This window comes from Vigna angularis, chromosome 10 (genome assembly GCF_016808095.1).
Source record: "Vigna angularis cultivar LongXiaoDou No.4 chromosome 10, ASM1680809v1, whole genome shotgun sequence".
In the NCBI taxonomy this organism is placed as follows: domain Eukaryota; kingdom Viridiplantae; phylum Streptophyta; class Magnoliopsida; order Fabales; family Fabaceae; genus Vigna; species Vigna angularis.
The window spans coordinates 11,181,222-11,201,899 of NC_068979.1; the positions used below are offsets into that span (position 1 = coordinate 11,181,222).

Sequence of the window (20,678 nt, forward strand, 5' to 3'; positions counted from 1 at the left end):
TTGATCAGGGGAAATGAAAATAAAAAGAGTTCCTTCAACATAAACAAAGGTTGTCTCTTGAGTTGAAGAATATGTTATAGGTTTTCAACTTTCAAATATTCTAGAAATGTCAACCACTTCTATCTAACTCCTCCAATCATATGTATCAATTCAATTCATAAAAGTTAATCGTAATTTTGATAAGAAGTAAGCCACACTTGTTGAAAATAATTAAATATATTATTTTATCCTCTCAAGATAAATATTTGACATTAGTTGAGTACAAACAACCCTACACATATTAGTAACTTAAATAAATAACAAATAGGATAAAGTATACACATATTAATAACTTAAATAAATAACAAATAGGAGTAAGTAAAATAAAATTATGTTCCTAAACCAATAGATATGTGTTAATTAATTAGGAATTTGTATGAACTAATTATATATCTTTTAAGGAAGGATCCCATGAGATATATAATTTTAATAGCCAACTCACACATAATATAATGAATTCATTAATTTTTTTATATGATGCTTATTTTTTTTTATTAAATGTGAAATTTAAAAACACACTTTAATTTCTGACCTCTTATTAAAATTTATCATTATATTAGAAAATGAAAAAGAAAACTTTTGGACAAAACATACAACATCTCAGCTCTCATAAAACATGCTACCATTTGGACTTAGGCTTTTGCTTCCTGCACCCTTTTAATTACTAATTGGATATTCATTATAATAAGAAAATACGTATATACTTTCTATCACTCCACGGTACCATTATCATTGCTATTTCCATCATCGTTGTCAGTTGCAAAGAAAAAAGAGAAGAACGTTACAGTGAAAAAAGAAGAAGGTTAAAACAAATTATTTTCCAAACATATTTTATGTGTTCTGAAAACTGAAAATATTTTTTTTAAACACATTTCATTTAAGATTTTTTGGGAAACTTATTCTAAAAAACATTATATGCATTTCAGAAAATTTATTTCAAAAATCTTATTCTGAGAAACATTTTGAAAAATGTATTCCAGTCATTCTGCAAACCTAATTCTAGAATTTTTGTTCCAAACATGTCATTCCGTTCCATAAATTTCATTTCAAAATTATGAAAAAGTTATTCTAGAATATATATATATATATATATATATATATATATATATATATTTCATAAGTTAATTTTTCAGAAGATAAAATTATCATTTTGAAAATTTGTGGAATTCGCTAAGAAATTGTGGGCACCCAGGAATTCGCTATCAACTTGGAGAAGTTCTCATTGTAACCTTTTTTTGTCTCTTCACCCTTTCACCTTTCCTTAAGAAGGTCAATTTAACTTTAATAACAAATCTTTATAAAAGCTAACATTTTACTAAAACTTTAATTTTTTTCCAACAAAAGAATTAATTAGTAATTATTAAACTAATATCTTTTTAATATGCAAGTTGTTATCTAAAAACTTAATTATTAATTTTAAAATTAATGACTTGTGGGATAATTTTTTTTTCAATATAATGATGTTATATAGTCAAAGGATGCAATGTGAAAGTGAAACCTCTATCTACTATTGACCAAAAGTATAAAAGAATAAAAACAAAGCTAAGTTCCATGTTCAAAGATCCGATGGAAAATGGGTTTGGGTTTGGGACCATATTTTCATTTGTTTCTTTTTAGTTCACAACTTCGTTGGTAGGAGCCAAATTTTAATGAACCTTTTGGTCACTTTTGTCAGCTGGAAGGTTCAAATATGGTTGACGTACTATAAATCAATTTAAATAGTAATAACAAAATGTAAATTGATATAAATTAATGTAATGTAATTTACTAACAATGTTATAAAATTTGGTAACAAGAATTTTAATGTTTTATAGATAATTTAACAAAAAGTAAATTTATTATAACTAATATTGTATTATAGGATTATATAGTTATATCTATATGATGGACTGTATATAGTTATTACTTGACTGGCCTAACAATCAAATTACCACAAGATTTACACTAACATTAATTAGATTAAAGCAGATTAAAATTACTAGTAATTGAGTTGTGATTAGATAATTGATAAACTAAAATCTATTTCAAAAATTATAAATATATACTTAAAATAAAAAAATAGATAATTATATTTATTATACACTAATTAGTGTAATTAAAAAACTACTTTAACATTAAAATATCTAACTTAACTGAACATTCAAAGCAAACAATGATAAAAACTGAAATTTATACATAAAAATATATAATATAATAAAACAGACAACTTCAACCTCAAACCTAAAATACAAATAATCTTTCTCAGATCCACACCTTCGTATAATTACAAATCCGCTTACGGGAATATCACTCGTTCATCAATAATAAACATATTGAAACAAACACAGCGTAAGTGGCAACTGAAATTAAGATTTTCTCAAAATGGTGCTTATTATAAGCTTGCACATGCTATTGTCATGTTCAGAAAAATGAAAAATAAAAAAATTGAATAATTAAAAAAATAATAATATTTTAACAACATATTTTTTCCACAATATTTTAACATCATTTATCTGTAACATGATTGGTCTAAAATTATTTTACAATCAATAATAATAATCATAAACATCAACCTAGACCAATAATATAATGACACGTAAATAATGTTAGAATATTATCAAAAAATTATTCTCAAATCGTTATCTAATTAATTAAAATTGGTTTTTCAGTGTTTGAAATAAATTGATACCGGTGGTGATGGTTGTTGATAGAAGGATAGAAGGGAGAGTGTCATCATCACATCAACCACAACACCGCTTCATACCCTAAAACAACTTACAGAAAAAAAGCACCTAACAGTTGCAATTATGACTTTTGGTAATTGTTGTTATTGAAATATTGCCATAGCTTTCTTCTTTAAACTCTCTCCATATTTTTGCACATGTTCACATGTTTGTCAAATTAGTAAAAACAAAACTTTTTTTGCTGCTTCTACGTCTTTAACATTTCCTTTTAGGTTAATTTTAAATTTTAAATTTCAAGAGCTTTAAAACCTACCAAGCTCAATTTAGAATCTTCATAAATGAAACATCATTAGTCACATCAATGTTGTTTTAAACTGCATCAATTTTGTGGTAGAGAAAAAATAAATTCAAGATAAGGAAAAATAGACTGTTTTCTGAAACAAAAATGAACAAAAAAATGGTTTTATTTACTATTAATATTTTTTTATCAATTTTAATTATTCATTATTAAAATAAGAAATAGTTACGTGATCAATTATGCAACCCATGATAAATTATGAGAATATTTTCAGTTGTGAAAATAATAAAATTATAATTTATGAACCAAAAAATTTAAGGGACAAAATCTATTTATTCTTACCACTCTTATAGTTATTATATAAACTGAATATCATCTTTTCAAACACAAAAAAAAAATTGGCATTATTTATTTCTCAATCACAAAAATTCTTGTTAAGAATATAAAGTAAGATGATATTTTTCATAATTATAATTTTTTTTATAAATAACGGATCTCAGTAAACCATGTTATTAGAAAAACACAGTGACTACGACTTTCAAATTTATTATACGAACTTTTAACTATTATTATAAGTTACTTTTTCTCTCTTATACTCTTTATTTAAACTTTAATACATTACAACATATAATAAAAATATTACTTCAAAGTATACCAAGTTTAATGAGTTACACAACTAAAATTTAATACAAAACACAGTCACCTGAGTAAATTTTTGCTACTTACAATAAAACCAATTTTACTAAAATACTAATCCAGTAAATATACTACAATCACGTGAGTAAATACAGGATTTAAGAAAGTAATTAGATTTTACATTTTAGTTTTTCTGGACAAACCAGATCATATTATATATATATATACTTGAACACTAAAAAAATAAATCATAATAAAGATATATATATTCCTGTAATGCACAATAGATAATTAATAATTAATTACAACTAATTTTCTTGGTTTTAGATTTCAATAATGTCTCGCTTAGCTGTCGACACTCACACAGTGAGACGCACAAATTAATTCCAATTCCTAATCCCACTACACTGTATCCATCACTGTACCTGCGTAAATTAGTGTCCAACCTCACTAGCAAAATGACCATAACCCCCAATACAAACAAAATTACAACCGTATTTCATCTGGGATAAATATGTAATCTCCCTTATGAAAAAAATCACATGGGACCCACTTCCCTTTTCATCATGTCCTCTTCAAACAGTAATACTAATTAACTCTCTAATTAACATTAAACTGGTCTGGTGGAGACTATTAGAAGGAAAGAACGAGAAGAGGACGCCACCTTCGTTCAAAAATGGAGAAAGTGTCACGGCGCCATCTCGCATTTAACCCACACGGCCCAATTCAAACACGCCACGTGGCAAGTGCTGCTCGCGGTCACAGCCTTTTCTTTTCTTACGTGGGATCTCACACTTGCGCTAATTAGAATACAACAGAATCTCTTCTTCAAATTCTCTCTCTTTCTTCTCTCTCAACACAGTTCCCCTGTACGTCGTCGTTTCACCGATCTCATCCACGCCGATCTCGGTCCAACCAAGTCCAAGAAGGAGGTGGAAGGTTCTGGCAATCGATGGAGAGTAAACTCCACTAGTGCCAATGCGGAATTCGAGTACCAAATCATAAGTTCTTCCCTGTTCTGCGAAAGTTGAGTGAAGTGGCCGGTTCCACGATCCTCTGTCTCCGGTCGTCAGTGATGGGTCGTCGGACCGCGTAGGAGCTCGCAATTGATCTTGCCGAAGCAGAGATTCTCAGTCTCCTGCTTCCGGCTGGAACCGCGTCAGTTTTTTTGTTCTCCGAATTTGGAATTTGAAATTCTCTTTGGACGAAAGGATGTCGTCTAAGGTTGTGTACGAAGGGTGGATGGTGCGGTACGGCCGGCGGAAGATCGGGAGATCGTTCATTCACATGAGGTACTTCGTGTTGGAGTCGCGGCTGCTCGCCTATTACAAGAGGAAACCGCAGGATAATCAGGTGGTTCTATTGCTTTTCTTTTTTTGTGTGTGTGGAATTTCTCTTCTTTGGTTTCCTTTGCGTTTCGGAGAATTAAACCGATTGTTATTCTTTTTTGCTTGAATTTGTTTTGCTTGTTGAAGTTTCCACTCTCCGAGAAATACCTTTAGGGGTATTCTATGGAAAAGGATAGGGAATTTGCGAGATTGCTTTTTTACTTTTACAATTTTTTTATGCTTCCTAAACTTTTTTTTGTTTTTTGGTTTTGGTTCTTTATCTTTTACTTTGTGGGAGTAGGGCAGTGTGTTGGATAGTGGATGCTGCTGAAAATCTTGACGAGATGAACTTGTTTTTATGCTTTTGGTAGGTCCCAATTAAAACACTGCTAATTGACGGCAACTGCAGAGTGGAGGATAGAGGCTTGAAGACTCATCATGGACATGTGAGTTCTCCAATCAAACATGGACACTAGCACATACACAATTATTTATTTGTTGGTTCCTCTGCTTGCTGCGTGAGCCTACTGGTCTTGAAATTATCCTTGACACGATCTATACTATGCTTGGTTTGCATGTGTCAATTTTTTAATCCGGATTATTGGAATTGAATATGGGAATGGAGGGCAACTAAGCAGGTGAAACGAGGAGATGTTCTGGAATGATTTATGGTGTGTGATGTAAAGAAGGATCTTTCAACTATACCAATGGTTTTTAATGAAACAAAGGAAAAACAAACGGGCCTCAGTCTTTTGACAAGTAATGCTAGGACTTCACACTTTTATGCACATAAAAATTAACACCCCTTTATGTACTGTTAAATATACTCATGGAGCCTGGGTTGGGTCCTGTATTGTCCAAGATAGATTAGTATTTTTATTTTCTTTTTAGCTTAAGGAAGAAATTTGTCACAAGAAAATAACTCTAAAGTAAGAGGATAGGGTATCATTCTTCAACGTGTTCACAAAAGAAGAAAGAATTCTAAAGTTGGGAGGAAAACATGCAAAAACTTTGCAATCTCTCTCCTTGTCTAAAAGAGAAATCTCCTGATCAGATGTATATTCTGATCATCAAGTAAGAGCTGTGATATAATCCTCTCCATTGTTGTCAATCTTGTAAGTTAACTCATGGATTTGCCAGAGTTTACATTTAAACCCATTTTTTTTATTAATCCTGTCCATAAGTTAGCACAATCGTTCAGATTCAAATCAAACCTTTCAAGCGGAGTTGTGCACTAGAATGAGAGGTATGTGTGTTCACCTGGTGCACGGACCAGTAACCAATAACCAGGTTATTTTTAGCCATAGTGTAAAGTAGTCAGAAATTCCTCTTTTAATGAATAATTTCTGAAGAGGTAAGGACATGTCAAGAATTTTGATAGCATGTTTTTTCTCCTTTTTAATGAAAAGTTCAATAAAACAAATTGACCATTGATATTATTTTGAAAGTAGCATATACTGACTTTTGGTAGTTGTATTTGTAGTTAGAATATTGACAATGATTTTGTTCTCTCTATTTGTCCTCAACCATTTACTTCATTTTGTGCAGATGGTTTATGTTTTGTCGGTTTACAACAAGAAAGAAAAGAACCATCGAATTATGGTTAGTGGATTTTCCTCATTCATAGATCCAGCATATATTTGTTCCCTTTTATCCATAATTGCCAATTTGCCTTTTCGTACTAATATTATTATTATTATTATAATTTTGCTTTTGCTAAGTCTCGTGTTTACTGCAGATGGCAGCATTTAACATCCAAGAGGCCCTAATTTGGAAGGAAAAAATAGAGTATGTTATTGATCAGGTCTGTTTCAAGAAGTTGCACAACGTTCATTAATTGTGGATTGATATCCATGTTCCTAAATTTTTTGTTAAAGTTTATCTCTCCCTGATGTACATTGACTTGAAATATGAAAAACACTTACTTGTACAAAGATAAAATGATGCATTGCAATTTAACTTGGTGAGTCCATCCTAGAAGGACATGCTTTTTGGTTGTGCAAGTTGATGCTATTGAACTTTGATACATGCAGCACCAGGGAGCTCAACCATCAAATGGCAACAAATATATTTCTTTTGAGTACAAATCTGGGATGGACAATGGAAAGACAGCTTCTTCCTCAGATCGTGAAAGCCAGTAAGCAGTTTTGTGCTTTGCTTTTTTTCCTCATACTGTTTCATATGTTGTTAAATTATGTCTGTCTTCCTTCAAATTGTGTCCAATGTCAATTTTTCTGGATTGTCTACTGAAATAATCTATTGAAACATACTGGAATACGATTTAGTATTTTCAGCCACTTTTGTTTCACTGCTTAGCAAATAGCACCTGTGTAGATAATTATTGCCTGGTACCAATGTTTTTGTGCATATCTTCCTATACATTCATAACATCCAATATATTTTTTGGATCACCAGGTTCAGTGCTCAGGAGGATGAAGATGATACTCATCCTAATTTGTTAAGAAGGACAACAATTGGAAATGGTCTACTTTATATCCTTACTGCTTTGTGGGTTTGTAATTAGTCTGCCCAGTCTATATTTAAACTTTTCCTTTCTTGAGATGCAGGCCCTCCTGAATCAGTTTTTGACTGGACACGGGAAATAGACTCGGATTTGTCAAATCAGAATATCAACAACCAAGCATTCTCAAGAAAACATTGGCGTCTTTTACAATGTCAAGATGGTTTGCTACATATAATTACATGAGAGCAATTTTCTATCTTGTTTACATAAAAGATTAAATATTCTAGTGTTAAATTATTGGATAAGTAGTAGTTGCATGAACTGACACTATTTTCTTTCTGAAATTCGCAGGACTTCGTATTTTTGAAGAACTCGTTGAAGTTGATTACCTTGTATGTTATTTCCTGTCTTTCTTTAATTTAATGGTATACTACATTCATGGAATTGTTTGGGAAACAATTATTTTCATTTGCTTCATGTAGCCAAGGAGCTGCAGTAGAGCTATGAAGGCAGTAGGTGTTGTGGAGGCGACTTGTGAAGAAATTTTTGAACTTGTGATGAGCATGGATGGGACACGGTTTGAGTAGGTTTTCTGTAGAATTACCGCCAATTTTTGTGTTTCTGTGTAATAGTTGCTGTCATACATGATGGCAGATTGTTATTCATTGTTGTTTCTGGAGAAATATTATCGTGATGTATGAGAGAGCAATTAGGTTTGACAAGAAGTTGTGATGTCATCTAATACTACTTTAGATGGATTCAGTTTGGATAAACATATCAAAACCCATATATGATATGTATATGGGAAGAAAATAAAATGAATCAAGGAGTAAATAAATCAAAATTTTCTTTAATTTAAAATTAACTTAAGCAGCTAAAATTTTCGGAGGCTTTCTCATTTAATCTGCCCCTATAAACTTAACAATGTTTGAAATTCTTGTCTTAGAAAAGTCTTTATAGTAGGTTCTGCAATGAAAAAATTCCCATAAGCTAGAAATTAATCCCAACTGGGCCTTACTGTACCATGTCCTGGACATTGTAGTTAAAAGAACCAGAACTTGTGCCCAAGGTTCTAAGGCAAGACTACAGCAGGGGTGAGCTATTCTTGGCACCTTAGGAGTGTCTTTCCTGTTAAGGATAGTTATTCCTCTAGACCTTATTTTCCTATAAAAAATAGTAAAGAAATCTGAAAGCAAAATTATCTAATTTAGTAACTTAGATGCTAAATGGGTTAAAGTTATCAGTGTTAAGAAAAATACTAGGGTAAACTGGTCAAGGAGGTGAATGAGGCATTGCTATGTTATAATGTGGCACTATTGGAGTTGAAAACTATTTACATTTTTTTGTGCTCTTCCTATGACGTGATTTTTTTCAGTTCAATTTTTGAGTGGTGGGAATTTAGAATGTTGAACTGAATAAGTTTAATGGACTAACAAATATATTATGAGTGGAAGTTTTTGGGAATATATTGGAGTAACACCTATATAGAAGATTATAGAAAATTGCCTAAGATGGCTTTTGGTTGTGAGGCAAAGAACTGAGAACCAACAGAGGTCATGGTGCAAAAGGTGGACCAAATGGTTGAGCACTACATTAAAATGGTAGAGGAAACAAATGAAAAGAATAGACAAAAAAATCATTGAAAATTTTAAATGAATTAATTGGGAGTTTGGTTTTCTTAGAGGTCAATATATGGCATATGATCCATATGGCTGACCTAACAAAGTGTTTTAACACTTGGTTATTAACTTGTTATTATATATGATGAACTGATAGTTTTATTAAAAAAAAAATTATTTGATGAAAATTGTGAACTACGGTGCAAATTTGTTTAGTTTTGGTTGCAAGGTAAGACGGGTAGTTAGTTTGGAACTTCTAATATGTTTTTCGTAGTTGATAACCATTGATGCTCTAAGATGTTTGACATTTTTGAGTCTTGAGTATGATAACATAAACTGGGTTATAAAATCATTTGGAAACCTGACACGGTTCTGGACATCATCTTGTTCATTTCAGATGATGTTATAGTTATCACTTGAATGAAATTAAAATATTCACTATAAACACAATTTTTTTTAGATATTCGATATTTTCCACAATTCTGCAGATAAATTTTGTTTGCTTCTTATCATTTGCATGTCTGCAGATGGGATTGCAGTTTCCTACATGGTAGTTTAGTTGAGGAGGTGGATGGGCATACAGCAGTTCTTTATCATCGACTTCAGCTAGATTGGTTTCCAATGTATAGATAATCTATCTTTTGTGTCATTTATAATTGTTTGTGGTTTATATTTGTTAAACTTGATCAAATAATTTCACATAAATCACTGATGAATGAAAATGTCTTTTTCTGAATAACCGATTTTTCTTGTATTGTGTTGTAAGTTTTCTGAATAAATTTTTTTATTTCTTGAACACGAAAGCCAATATTTAGGGCTCTCACTGCTTAAATATGATTTTTTTTGTACATATGAAAGCATGATTTGAGACTCGATAAATAGTTAAAAAAGGGTTATTCATCTACCAAGTGAGTTGGCTAACTGTATTGACTGTCAATGCGTATTTATCATTGCAGGTTTGTGTGGCCCCGTGATCTTTGTTATGTACGATATTGGCGCCGAAATGATGATGGAAGTTATGGTAGGAATCTACTTCTTTTGTTCTAAGTTTTTGGTACTGTTTATATCTCAAAGGATTTGCTAATGATGACACTTATTAAGGAAACAAAAGAGAGTTTGAAATAAAAATAATACTTAGTTATATTGGGAACTCAAACATGTAATACTTCTCTTTAAGTTATCAAACACATTTGATGGCCACTATTGACTATTTCTCAATTAATGCTCCTAAAGAACTCTTTACAGAACTTTGTGTTTATTACTTTTGGAAGTTTGCGTTGATGTTTCTTCTTCTTGCAGTTGTTTTATTTCGTTCTAGGGAGCATGAAAACTGCAGTCCACAGCCAGGGTGTGTTCGAGCACATATTGAGAGTAAGATTCAATTGCTTATAAACCTGACTCTGTCCTTCAAAGTTCAAAAGACTTGGATTCATCTATATTTCAAAGGGTTTTGATGTCCTCAATTTATTATGGATTAGTTTATTCATATTATCTCTCTGGTGTTTTGCTAATAGTTTATTGTAAGGTCCTTGCCTCTTCTGATTTGTGAAAATCTGGATTTTTGTTAAAATCAGGAAGCTTTGATGCCTTTTTTTTTTTCTTTCTTTCTATTGAACCTGTATTATTTACGATTTTCTGCTAAGGAGGATCGTTGTTTTAGCTCTTTTCCTTAGTAATAATACTTATTTTTTTTATGAAAAGAAGTAGGATCTTGCATGCATGCGAACACTCCCAATTTTAAATCCTAAAAGACAGCTGAACCGTGTTTGAAAATTTATTAATTTCAATAGAATATATTGTTCTTGTAAGCTGTTACGGTACCTTCAACAGAATGGATAGAATCATAATATTTGATAAGGTAGCATTAACAAGTTGGAGAATATCATGGAAATTCTAGAACTTTTAGCATATTGAGGTTTCCCTCTTTTAATCAGTTGAGGTTTTCTGCCAGCTTAAAGTGATGATTGATCTTTATAAAAAAATTAATTTTATGTCATTTATCTATCATTATCATTATTATTCACTAGTTATCATTAAAGAATTATTTTTTGTTTGTCATTGATGTGTCTCATGTAAGTTTTCTCTATATTTCTGTTATTTCCATTGAAATTTCTTAGGTCTAAAATCTGCTTTCTTCAGGTGGAGGATTTAATATTTCCCCCTTAAAACCTCGAAATGGAAGGCCAAGGACACAAGTCCAGCATCTTATGCAGATTGATTTGAAGGGATGGGGTGTGGGTTACCTGTCATCTTTTCAGCAGTATTGTGTCCGTCAAATGTTAAATAGTGTAGCTGGTGAGTTGATTTCCATTTATGCGGTTTACATATTTAGTACTGAATGATAATGCTCTCCCTTCTATCATCATGGTTTCTTTTATTTACCTTTCTCTCTATCGATTTAATAATTGAAAGTTTAGAGTGGAGATTGCCCCATTTTGAATCTCTTTTTCATGGGATAACCTGTTGTACAATTAGTGTCAACATTCTTGTATTTTTTCTCTTTCTGCAGGTTTACGTGAATGGTTTGCCCAATCAGATGAAAGAAACGCTCATCCAAGAATTCCTGTCATGGTTAACATGTCCTCAACATCTGTTTCTTCAAAGAAGAATCAGAAGCCAAATGATTTTTCTGTCAATCCTTCTTCTCTTGATCAAATGAATTCTGCAAGCAGAAACTCTGCCTTGATAGATGAATATTCTGATGATGAAGAAGATTTTCAAATAGCAGAATCTGAACAAGAGGTTGTATCTACTTTTTGCCTTATCTGTATACTTTGGAGGTTTGCTTCATAAATTTTAGCATTAATATTACTATTAAACTTTTCAGGCGTACCAAATTGGTCTTGAGAATGATGTGAAAAGAACAGGTAATTGCTTGCAATACCCTATTCAATTTAACGGTATTACATACTTGTGCATGAAGCAATTCACCATGATGACGCATGTTTGTCAGAAGCTCAATTAAATCTTTTCATGATGTTTTCCTAAACTGAAGCTTTGGAAGAAGAACCTGCAAATGAAATCGACTTATCTTCCTTTTCGGGAAATTTGCGCCGGGATGACCGAGATAATGCTCGGGACTGCTGGAAAATTTCTGATGGAAATAACTTTAGAGTCAGAAGCAAGCATTTTTGTTATGACAAGTCGAAGGTATTCATTCTCCTTTTTCTTTTACACTTTCTGAACAAAGTTTATCATTGTCTGCGTGTTCATATTCCCTTGTGGTGATCTTTAAAGGTTCCTGCTGGCAAGCATATGCTGGATCTTGTTGCTGTAGATTGGTTTAAGGACTCAAAAAGGATGGACCATGTGGCTAGGCGTCATGGTTGTGCAGCCCAAGTGAGTAATTTAACTTTTTGTTTCTTGATGAAGATTAATGGTAGGTGGTTGAAGCTGGGAATTTTATTACAGAAAACAGGGCTAAACTCTATTACACAGATGATAGGTCTATCACAAGATAGACTCAACTAAAGAGGAAACAAAAATAAGCCACTGTGATGGTTGTAGAACTTTTAGGATCTTCAAGCCTTCCTATCCGAAAGGTCCAGAAGTCATTTAGTTACTGAATCCCCTATCTTATCTTTGCTTCGCATAGGATGAGAAACTAACAATACCGTCTCCCAAAAGATCCATTTTGTCTTCTAGGTGGAGGTCATTATAAGTATCGTGTATCAACTGAAAGCTATACCGGGTTCCCTTTGTTTGAAGCACAATAGCCAAGTTATAATTGAAGCATAATAATTTGATTATTTTCCATCATATATGTCTCCTACCAAATCAGCTGTGAGTAGGTTTGTTACTTTACCCCGGCGTGTGAAGTAAACATGTCACATGATTGATTTTTCTTACTTAGATATTTGATGGAGTTTATATTTATGGGAAAATTAAGTTACGCTTTCTCAAGGTTTGTGCTTATTATACCACATATCCATCTTATTTGGGACAAAATACCAACCCCTGTTAATTGAAACGGGTCATGATGATGTTTGAAAATAATAAAATTTCATGTAAACTTAGGTATGTAATGTTAAATGAAGACGGAGCAGCCCCCCCCACCCCATCTTTTAAATTATTGAGTAAACACCTTACTGAAGAAGAAGACAGGCCCAAAACCAACCCACACACTTGTAACTGAACCACAAACTAAGGAGGATAATATCTTTACTTAAATGGGAGTGTTATCAAGAGAATATCTTTACTGAATTTGATTTTCCTTTTTACTATTTATTTACGATGTTGGGAGGTTGTTGCATGCCTTTTTTAGGGTTTTGCTGATTATGGTCGTAATCTTTTTGTTTCTGTGTAGGTAGCTTCAGAAAAAGGATTTTTCTCCATTGTCATTAATCTTCAAGTGAGTTCTTCTGTTCATATGACTGGGTCAACTTTAAACTTCAAAAGTTTAGAGTCAGAAGAAAATGAATGCTTGCTGTTTGGTTGTAGGTGCCTGCATCAACACACTATAGTATGGTTTTTTATTTTGTGACAAAGGAGTTAGTTTCTGGATCCCTGTTGCATCGCTTTGTTGATGGTGATGATGAGTTTCGAAACAGCAGGTTTAAGCTTATACCATCAGTCCCTAAGGTATTTACTGAAAATTTTCGTCATTATAATTTAGGAAACTATCACTGCCTTTATATGATGTATAGATACTATACAAATATCGACATGTATCTTATTCATTTTATATTGAAAAATTTAGGATACGACATGTATATGATGCAACAATTCATTTTATATTGAAAAATATATAAAATGAAAAATATATGATGCTATTGTAATTTGTTATAAATCATACCACAATTAAAAAATCATTACTGAATATTATCCAAATTAAATATGCTAAATATATTAAACTCAATTGTATATATAAACTAGAAATGACAAATTATAGTTTTAAACATGGTTAAATGTTTACTTTTATAGTTTTTAAGATTTTTTAAACTGTTAAAGGTACTTAATTTTCTGATATTGATATTTTAAAATTCAGTTTATACCTTATTTAAAACTATTTTTATTTACTGATATTATTATTTGAAAATTTGGTTTAGAAACCATTTACTTGTTATCGGTGCATCAGAGCTGCCTTTACTTGTTAATTTTATAATTTGTAGCTGTATCATTCTTTTGTAGTTATGTCTTAATATGGGTATGGTCATCTTTTGTTTTTTGTGAGTGTGGTGGCTGCAAGAGACACCTTAAACTATGTACCATATGTAATTTGTTCTAAACAATGTATACAATAACGAAAGCCTAATCCCACTAGGCGAGGCTGGATACATAGATTACATGATGCTATTTGGATTGGTTGTAGATTAAAGCTTTTTGAGATACCATTTACTATAAGAATCTTCTTAATGACTTAGAATGCATCTCACAACAACCAATCCTTTTTCCATCTAGATTGGGTTTAGCTACATAAATTAAGTGATTTGATACTGTTGTTTGTTACTTGTGTATAGACAAATCATCATCCAATATATCCTTTTAAATTGTTTGGCTTATAGTTTTTCATGGTCTTCCTTTGCCTATAGTATTGTGTTACCCTTCATTTAGTTAATAAAATGGAAAAATAAGAGTAACAGAACTGATGTCGTAGTGACATACTGGAACAAGATACACGAATTTCGTGGCTGCATATTCACAATGCGTTACATAAGTAAGCAATAGTCTATAATTTTATTTTTAAATGTTCTTTTTCCTTCATATTTTACCAACTTCTTCAATGGGGGATTCAGCCTGCACATAGCATAAATGTAAAAAAAATTGGCTCAAATATGTAGACTGACTGAATTAATCAAATTTCGCCAACTTTTATCAGATGCGTCTTCGTGTACCTAGACATGAGTTAAACTGTGGGTTTAAAACTAAGGTTGCAAGCACTGTCGTGCAAGTAGAGTTTCCTGATTATGCTTATTAACTCTATTCCTTGTTTAGGACCGGATTGTAGAGCAATTTGGACTGGTTTATATATACATATTTTAGGATTGCATTGGATCTTATCATGAACACAATTCTCAGATATGATCGTATGACAAGATTTAAATTTTTAGTTCCCTTTGTTTTGTTGCTTCGTGCAATGGCTGATATGCTTAGCTAGTCATCACTTAATTCTAAGGTTTTGTTTGTTATATATATATATATATATATATATATATATATTCCTAGGAGGCCAGGCTTGGAAATTCTGTGGTTGGGAGTGCTAATTGTGGGTAAAACAAAAAACATGTTTGCTAGCATTTAATATTTTTGTTAGGCTTTTCAAAATTCAAATGGATGGACAGCAGTGGGGTTCCAAGTAAATAATTGGTTATAAGATAACTTCTTTTCAGATGCCACAAGAAAGAACATACTCGCCTCTCCTTGTGTGGGTCAAAGTTCAAACAGAACAAAATCAATGATAGCCAAAAATAATTGTTTAAACTTGTACCAATATGGGAATATCATATTGCCAAGTTCACTTTTCCCAAGAATAATTGTACAGTCCTTAAAAAAATGTGCGTTAGGTGGATGTATGCAGCTTTGTTGCTGACTGTTACCAAGTTGATGTATATACATTTTTGGCCTAGCTTAATCCACAGGATCAAATCTCTTATTGTTGGCTTTATGACTTTCTTTGATTTTTTCCATTTATATTTTTACATTTCTTTTTATTTCTTTGCCACTTTTGTTTGTAATTTATAACTACCATCTTTCCATAAAGACTGGAGAGGAGAAACAGGCATACTTTCTCGTTACACTTATTGATATTCTATCTTAAAAATGCAGGGTTCATGGATTGTACGCCAGAGTGTTGGGAGTACTCCTTGTTTGCTGGGAAAGGCAGTTGATTGCAACTACATTCGTGGTCCCAAGTATTTAGAAGTAAAATTTGATTCAAGCTCTATAAATTTTTTGTTTGTCTTGTGTTAAAATTTCCCACTGATGAATGATGTTTGAATCTTAATTGTCTGCTATGATTTTTTAACCAATCACTCTTTAATTGTAGATTGATGTTGATATTGGTTCCTCTACTGTTGCCAATGGAGTTTTGGGGCTGGTTATTGGTGTGATTACAACATTGGTTGTAGATATGGCTTTTCTTGTACAGGTGCGTTAGATATTACTAGAAATTAACATCTAAACAAGTCATGAGATTTAAGTGGCAGCAATTGGGCTAGACTAATTTTCTTGTTGCATCTAGTGTGGAACATTTAACATTTATTAATAATACTTGATTTTAGTTGATTTCACTTAGGTAGGTTGTGGGTATTTAATTTTCAGATTGTGGAGCTTGCTATGACAAAAAATGTGTTGCTGTTTTAACGAGTTGTTTTAAATTCCATTCCATGTCCTTATAACCCTCAACTGCAAGGAATTATAAATAATCTATTAAGCTGAGCTAGTTCTGAACCAAACCTTTTGTTTGGGTTAAGTTATATCTGTATTTTCCTTCAAGTTTACATTATCGTTAGATATTTATATATAATGGGAAAAGAATGTCTGCACCTTGTAACAGTATGTTATCACCAAACCTCCTGTGGAGGCAGAGCTATGCAGCAAACTATTTTCTCTAGTGGGGGGCCAAAATATTTTTTTTATGACTTGAATTTAGGGATGGAGCAAAACCAGGGTATCATCTCAGTTTATTTATATGTATATATAAAGATGAATACAAGTATATCTCAAAGAGGAAGGCTACAACCTATGTTATTTATCTTAAAATTATGTACACAAAAAAAAAAAAAAATTCTATGTGAGAGCATATCTTGGTTGGTCTATGTGAGGGAGGCTACTTTTTGGGTTGCATCAAAGATATCTTGGCCTTCTTCCAAAAATAAGAGTGCATGTCTTGAAGGATTTGAGTATCTCTTAGACATTGGGTTCAGCTAATTTGCCAAAAAACAACAGTTGGTAGTCGAGAGTTATTTTTCCAGTTGAGTTTTGTAGTTGCAATAATAGGAGTACCAGAAAATGAGAACAAAATCAACAGAGACCATCTCAAAGATATGTACACTGTAATGGCGACAAAACGAACATCCATATTAAAAAAACGTGTGATCAAACGTATTTAACTCCAAGTAAGTTGGAACAGAGAACCAAGGTTGGGGGAACGGGTTCAAAGAACGTCGGTGATTGGCCCCTCACACACTAGGTTGGAGCACCCAAAGATTCTTTGTCAAGACCAAATCTAGTGCTTGTTTGGGAGGGTTTGCAGTCGCATGTCAAGACCAAATCTTGTGTTGTATGTTGCTTGGTAGACAGCTGCCAGACGGTTGAGTGACTGTATTTCACTAGAAAATTATCAACAGAGTAGGATAGACCTATCACCTTGAATTTAGAGATGGCCAAAAGTACCGACTCAGCTGATGTATATGTGTATATAAAGATGAGTACAAGTATATCTCGGAGAAAGGCTACAACCTATGTTCCTTAACTTAAAGTTAGGTACATCCAAAATCAGCTTTTATAAAATCTGTACAACAAAATAATATCACCTATTTCAACATTTAAGTATAAAATTAAAACAAGTTAAAAAAAAATTGAGGGTGACCATGATAACTCATGGTCAACCCCGGATCTGCCCCTAACCAACCAGGTGCTGGTTTTATGCTTCCACTATTGTGTTTGTTTAATATGGTATGTATATTCTAAAATTGAGTGCATTTGATTTTCGGTTAAAAGAAAGTTTCACACAAGTAATAATGTTATGCAGACCAAGTAATTTGAGTTTAAATTTGTAAATCTTTAACCACAGATGGCAAGATGGATAGCAAACGTAGTAGTGAAAGTGTGAATGTGGGAGAGGCCGGTGTTGTATTGTGCCAATTGTCCATCACTCCACCAATTTACATATAATGATGCTACGGAGCAGAATTATGATAAAGATATAATAGTTTTGTTTGTTCATTATTATTAATTTTAACTGCTTAAGTTTATGTCTGAATTTGCTACTCTAAGTATCTGTACCGAAACAAACAATGTTTTTACATTTTACTTGAATTCCAGTTTGGTATGATAATCTTGAGTGGGTTAAAAAATTTTAGAGATTTTTCTGTGATTTGTATTTTGAACCGGGAGCATTGGAATATTGGATCATGTTCTTGCCGTGTTCAGTTTCATTGCTGGATTTTAAATGAGAAATTATTTTATTTATCGTTGCATTACTATTATTATGCTTGTGCATGTGTGCATGAGAGGTAACAACTGTACGTGGTTCTGAACAAATGCTTTGTTCTTGATATCTTTTAGTATGTATCATTAAATCATGACAATTGTTATTGACAGGCAAATACTCCCGATGAGTTGCCCGAGAGGCTTATTGGAGCTGTTCGTATTTCTCACTTAGAGCTTAAATCTGCCATCGTCCCAAAACTGGAACAGGATGTATCATGACTAACTCAGTCGTTTCTGTTCTATACAAAATCATTTGTTAGCAATATGCAAGTGTACCATTTTTTTTCTCTGGGATGTAGGCTCATTGTTTTATAATTGGGTTCTTCTGTGAAACATTAAAAGGAAATTCTTCTTTTCTTTTTCCTTTTTGCTTTTTTTAGTTCATTTTAAGTTTTTAAGCTGTTAGGATCTGTATTTTGTCAAAGTATTCATATTCGGATATATTTCATCTGATTATGAAATATTGTTATATAGTTTCAAACAATTTTTTGTAACTCCCAGTAAGTCGAAGGAAGAAAAAGGTTCAGTTCAGTCATTCATCTCGTCATGGAATTTGCTTGTGTAAATGTACATAGTTTCTCCTGCATATAGTTTATTTTCCATGACAACTTCCTCTCCACCAAAGATTGTATCTACATCTTGTAGAAATGTAGTTTCTTTGACATTCCCGGTTCTATACCTAAAAAGGTTGTATGTGTAGTAAGGAGGGGATTTCATGAAGTGTGTAATTCTGAAGGTTCTCTTCCCTAAGATTATGTTGTTTTATCTGGATTAAGAATAATATAGATATAGAAAAAAGAGAAATACTGATAGATGTTTTATTTGGATGAATACAAAGTAGAAAGGACAGCACGGGAATCTCATCCTCTATGATTGAAAGAGTGAATAAAAAGAGAGTAAATAAATTACTATTATACCAAAAAAATTATATATATATTGTGTATCTTATATGTTATCACTTAACGTAAAAAGTTTTTTTTTTTTAATTGTGGGAAAAATTCATTCATCCTTTTAAGAAATCAACAAATTCTTTTATAGGAGTTTTTTTTTTTCTTTTTTCTTTTGAAGAACAATTACTTTCTAGAAAATCTATTTTAATCATGATATGTCTGGAATAGAGTTTTATTTTTATCAGGTTTGTCAAATTAATTTTCCTTAATCTATATTAGTTCAATTTGTTTTTATATTTTTATCTATTAATTTCAGTACTTATTATCTACACAGTTCTGTACAAAGACAACATTTATTTCTAAACAGACTTCTGTCACTTTTTTGTTATTTGAATGTCATAGTGTCAGTTCCTCCAATTCGTTCTGGCAAATCCTAGGCACCAAAATGAACATACACAATCGACCCTTCAATGCTTCATATGGTCCATGAAATCCCACAAACCCATGCTGAAACTTGGCACCTAGAATGTAAGCATTTCTCATCATGTCTTATCTCATCAACTTCTTTATTACCATATCAATATGTTTTTTCTCCTTACATATCATTGACCATGTAACCCACCTTAAGATGGGACACCACCAACTTGACATCATGGAATTGGTCACCCCTTATGGGTCACACCAAGAATGGAACCGTGGCTCTTTCTTCTTACAATCCCATAATTTTTAAATCCGACGATATTCTGATATAACTTTTTGACACAGTTTACTGGATTTTTTAAAATCAATTTTTGAAACTTTTTTAAAGTTGGTTTTGTTGTCCATACTGAAATTTTAAATTGTAACATTGCATTTTGGATTGGTCATGTAGAAAGTATTTTGTCTTAAAAAAGTTATGTTAATGTGATATATGATTTTTTTTGTTGAAAAATCATGAAGATGTTTTTATATCACATTACGTTCTGTTATTATTTTTTAAAAGATAATATATTTTGGTACATAATAGATGTTTGTAAAGTGTTCTTAAAATCCTCTTTGATAATACATTTCAAAGATCGTTTTGAATATATTAGAAGCAAACATATGCATAAGGTTGGTTTAAATTTTTTTAAAAACGTTCATTTTTTTTATTTTTTATTTTTTTGTGTTGGTGCAGCTTGGTTTTGGATCTTTGTGGGTTTATAATTTAACTTTGTACAATTAAAAATAATTGTAATACTTTTTCAGATTGAATTGTATTAAGAAAATTTTATAAGTTACTTTCATTATCTAATGTATTAGTTTGATCATATACTATCATTAAATATATATTTAAGCTGACAAAGATTGTTAACTTTTTTTAATAACTATTTTAGAAGTTATACCTACAATAACTTTTAAGTTATTTAGAAGAAATTATTGTTTTTAGTCATAGTATATAAAAGTTAAACTAAATTAACAAAAGTTAAAATTTTTCTTTTATCAATAAAATTAAGATGTTAGTTTGGGTAGGTGGGAGGAGTCAAATCTATAATCCATCTGATTCTTTTTTTTTTAATTCTTTAAATCAATCTTATATTCTTCAAATAGTACGGAAATAGCACATAAC

At 31.7% G+C, this 20,678-nt stretch overlaps 1 protein-coding gene across 3 annotated transcripts; it reads left to right on the forward strand.

Moving 5' to 3' along the window:
• Nucleotides 1–4,345: 4,345 nt before the first annotated feature.
• Nucleotides 4,346–18,752, forward strand: LOC108335705 (protein ENHANCED DISEASE RESISTANCE 2). Of its 3 annotated transcripts, none has more exons than XM_017571818.2 (22): nt 4,358–4,992; nt 5,336–5,410; nt 6,513–6,566; nt 6,703–6,768; nt 6,998–7,101; nt 7,380–7,447; nt 7,532–7,648; nt 7,780–7,820; nt 7,911–8,011; nt 9,575–9,670; nt 10,004–10,068; nt 10,347–10,418; nt 11,187–11,342; nt 11,557–11,789; nt 11,875–11,914; nt 12,043–12,197; nt 12,285–12,386; nt 13,354–13,398; nt 13,488–13,628; nt 15,813–15,908; nt 16,033–16,134; nt 18,312–18,752. In XM_017571818.2, exons 1-22 carry the CDS (start codon nt 4,849–4,851, stop codon nt 18,417–18,419), a joined length of 2,181 nt encoding a protein of 726 aa, XP_017427307.1. In that variant the 5' UTR covers nt 4,358–4,848; the 3' UTR covers nt 18,420–18,752. The 3 variants fall into 3 exon arrangements, with proteins under 3 accessions (XP_052725235.1, XP_017427307.1, XP_017427308.1); XM_017571819.2 differs by having other exon boundaries at nt 4,358–4,989; XM_052869275.1 differs by lacking the exons at nt 15,813–15,908; nt 16,033–16,134; nt 18,312–18,752 and adding an exon at nt 14,644–15,166 and having other exon boundaries at nt 4,346–4,992.
• The last annotated feature ends 1,926 nt before the right edge of the window (nt 18,753–20,678 follow it).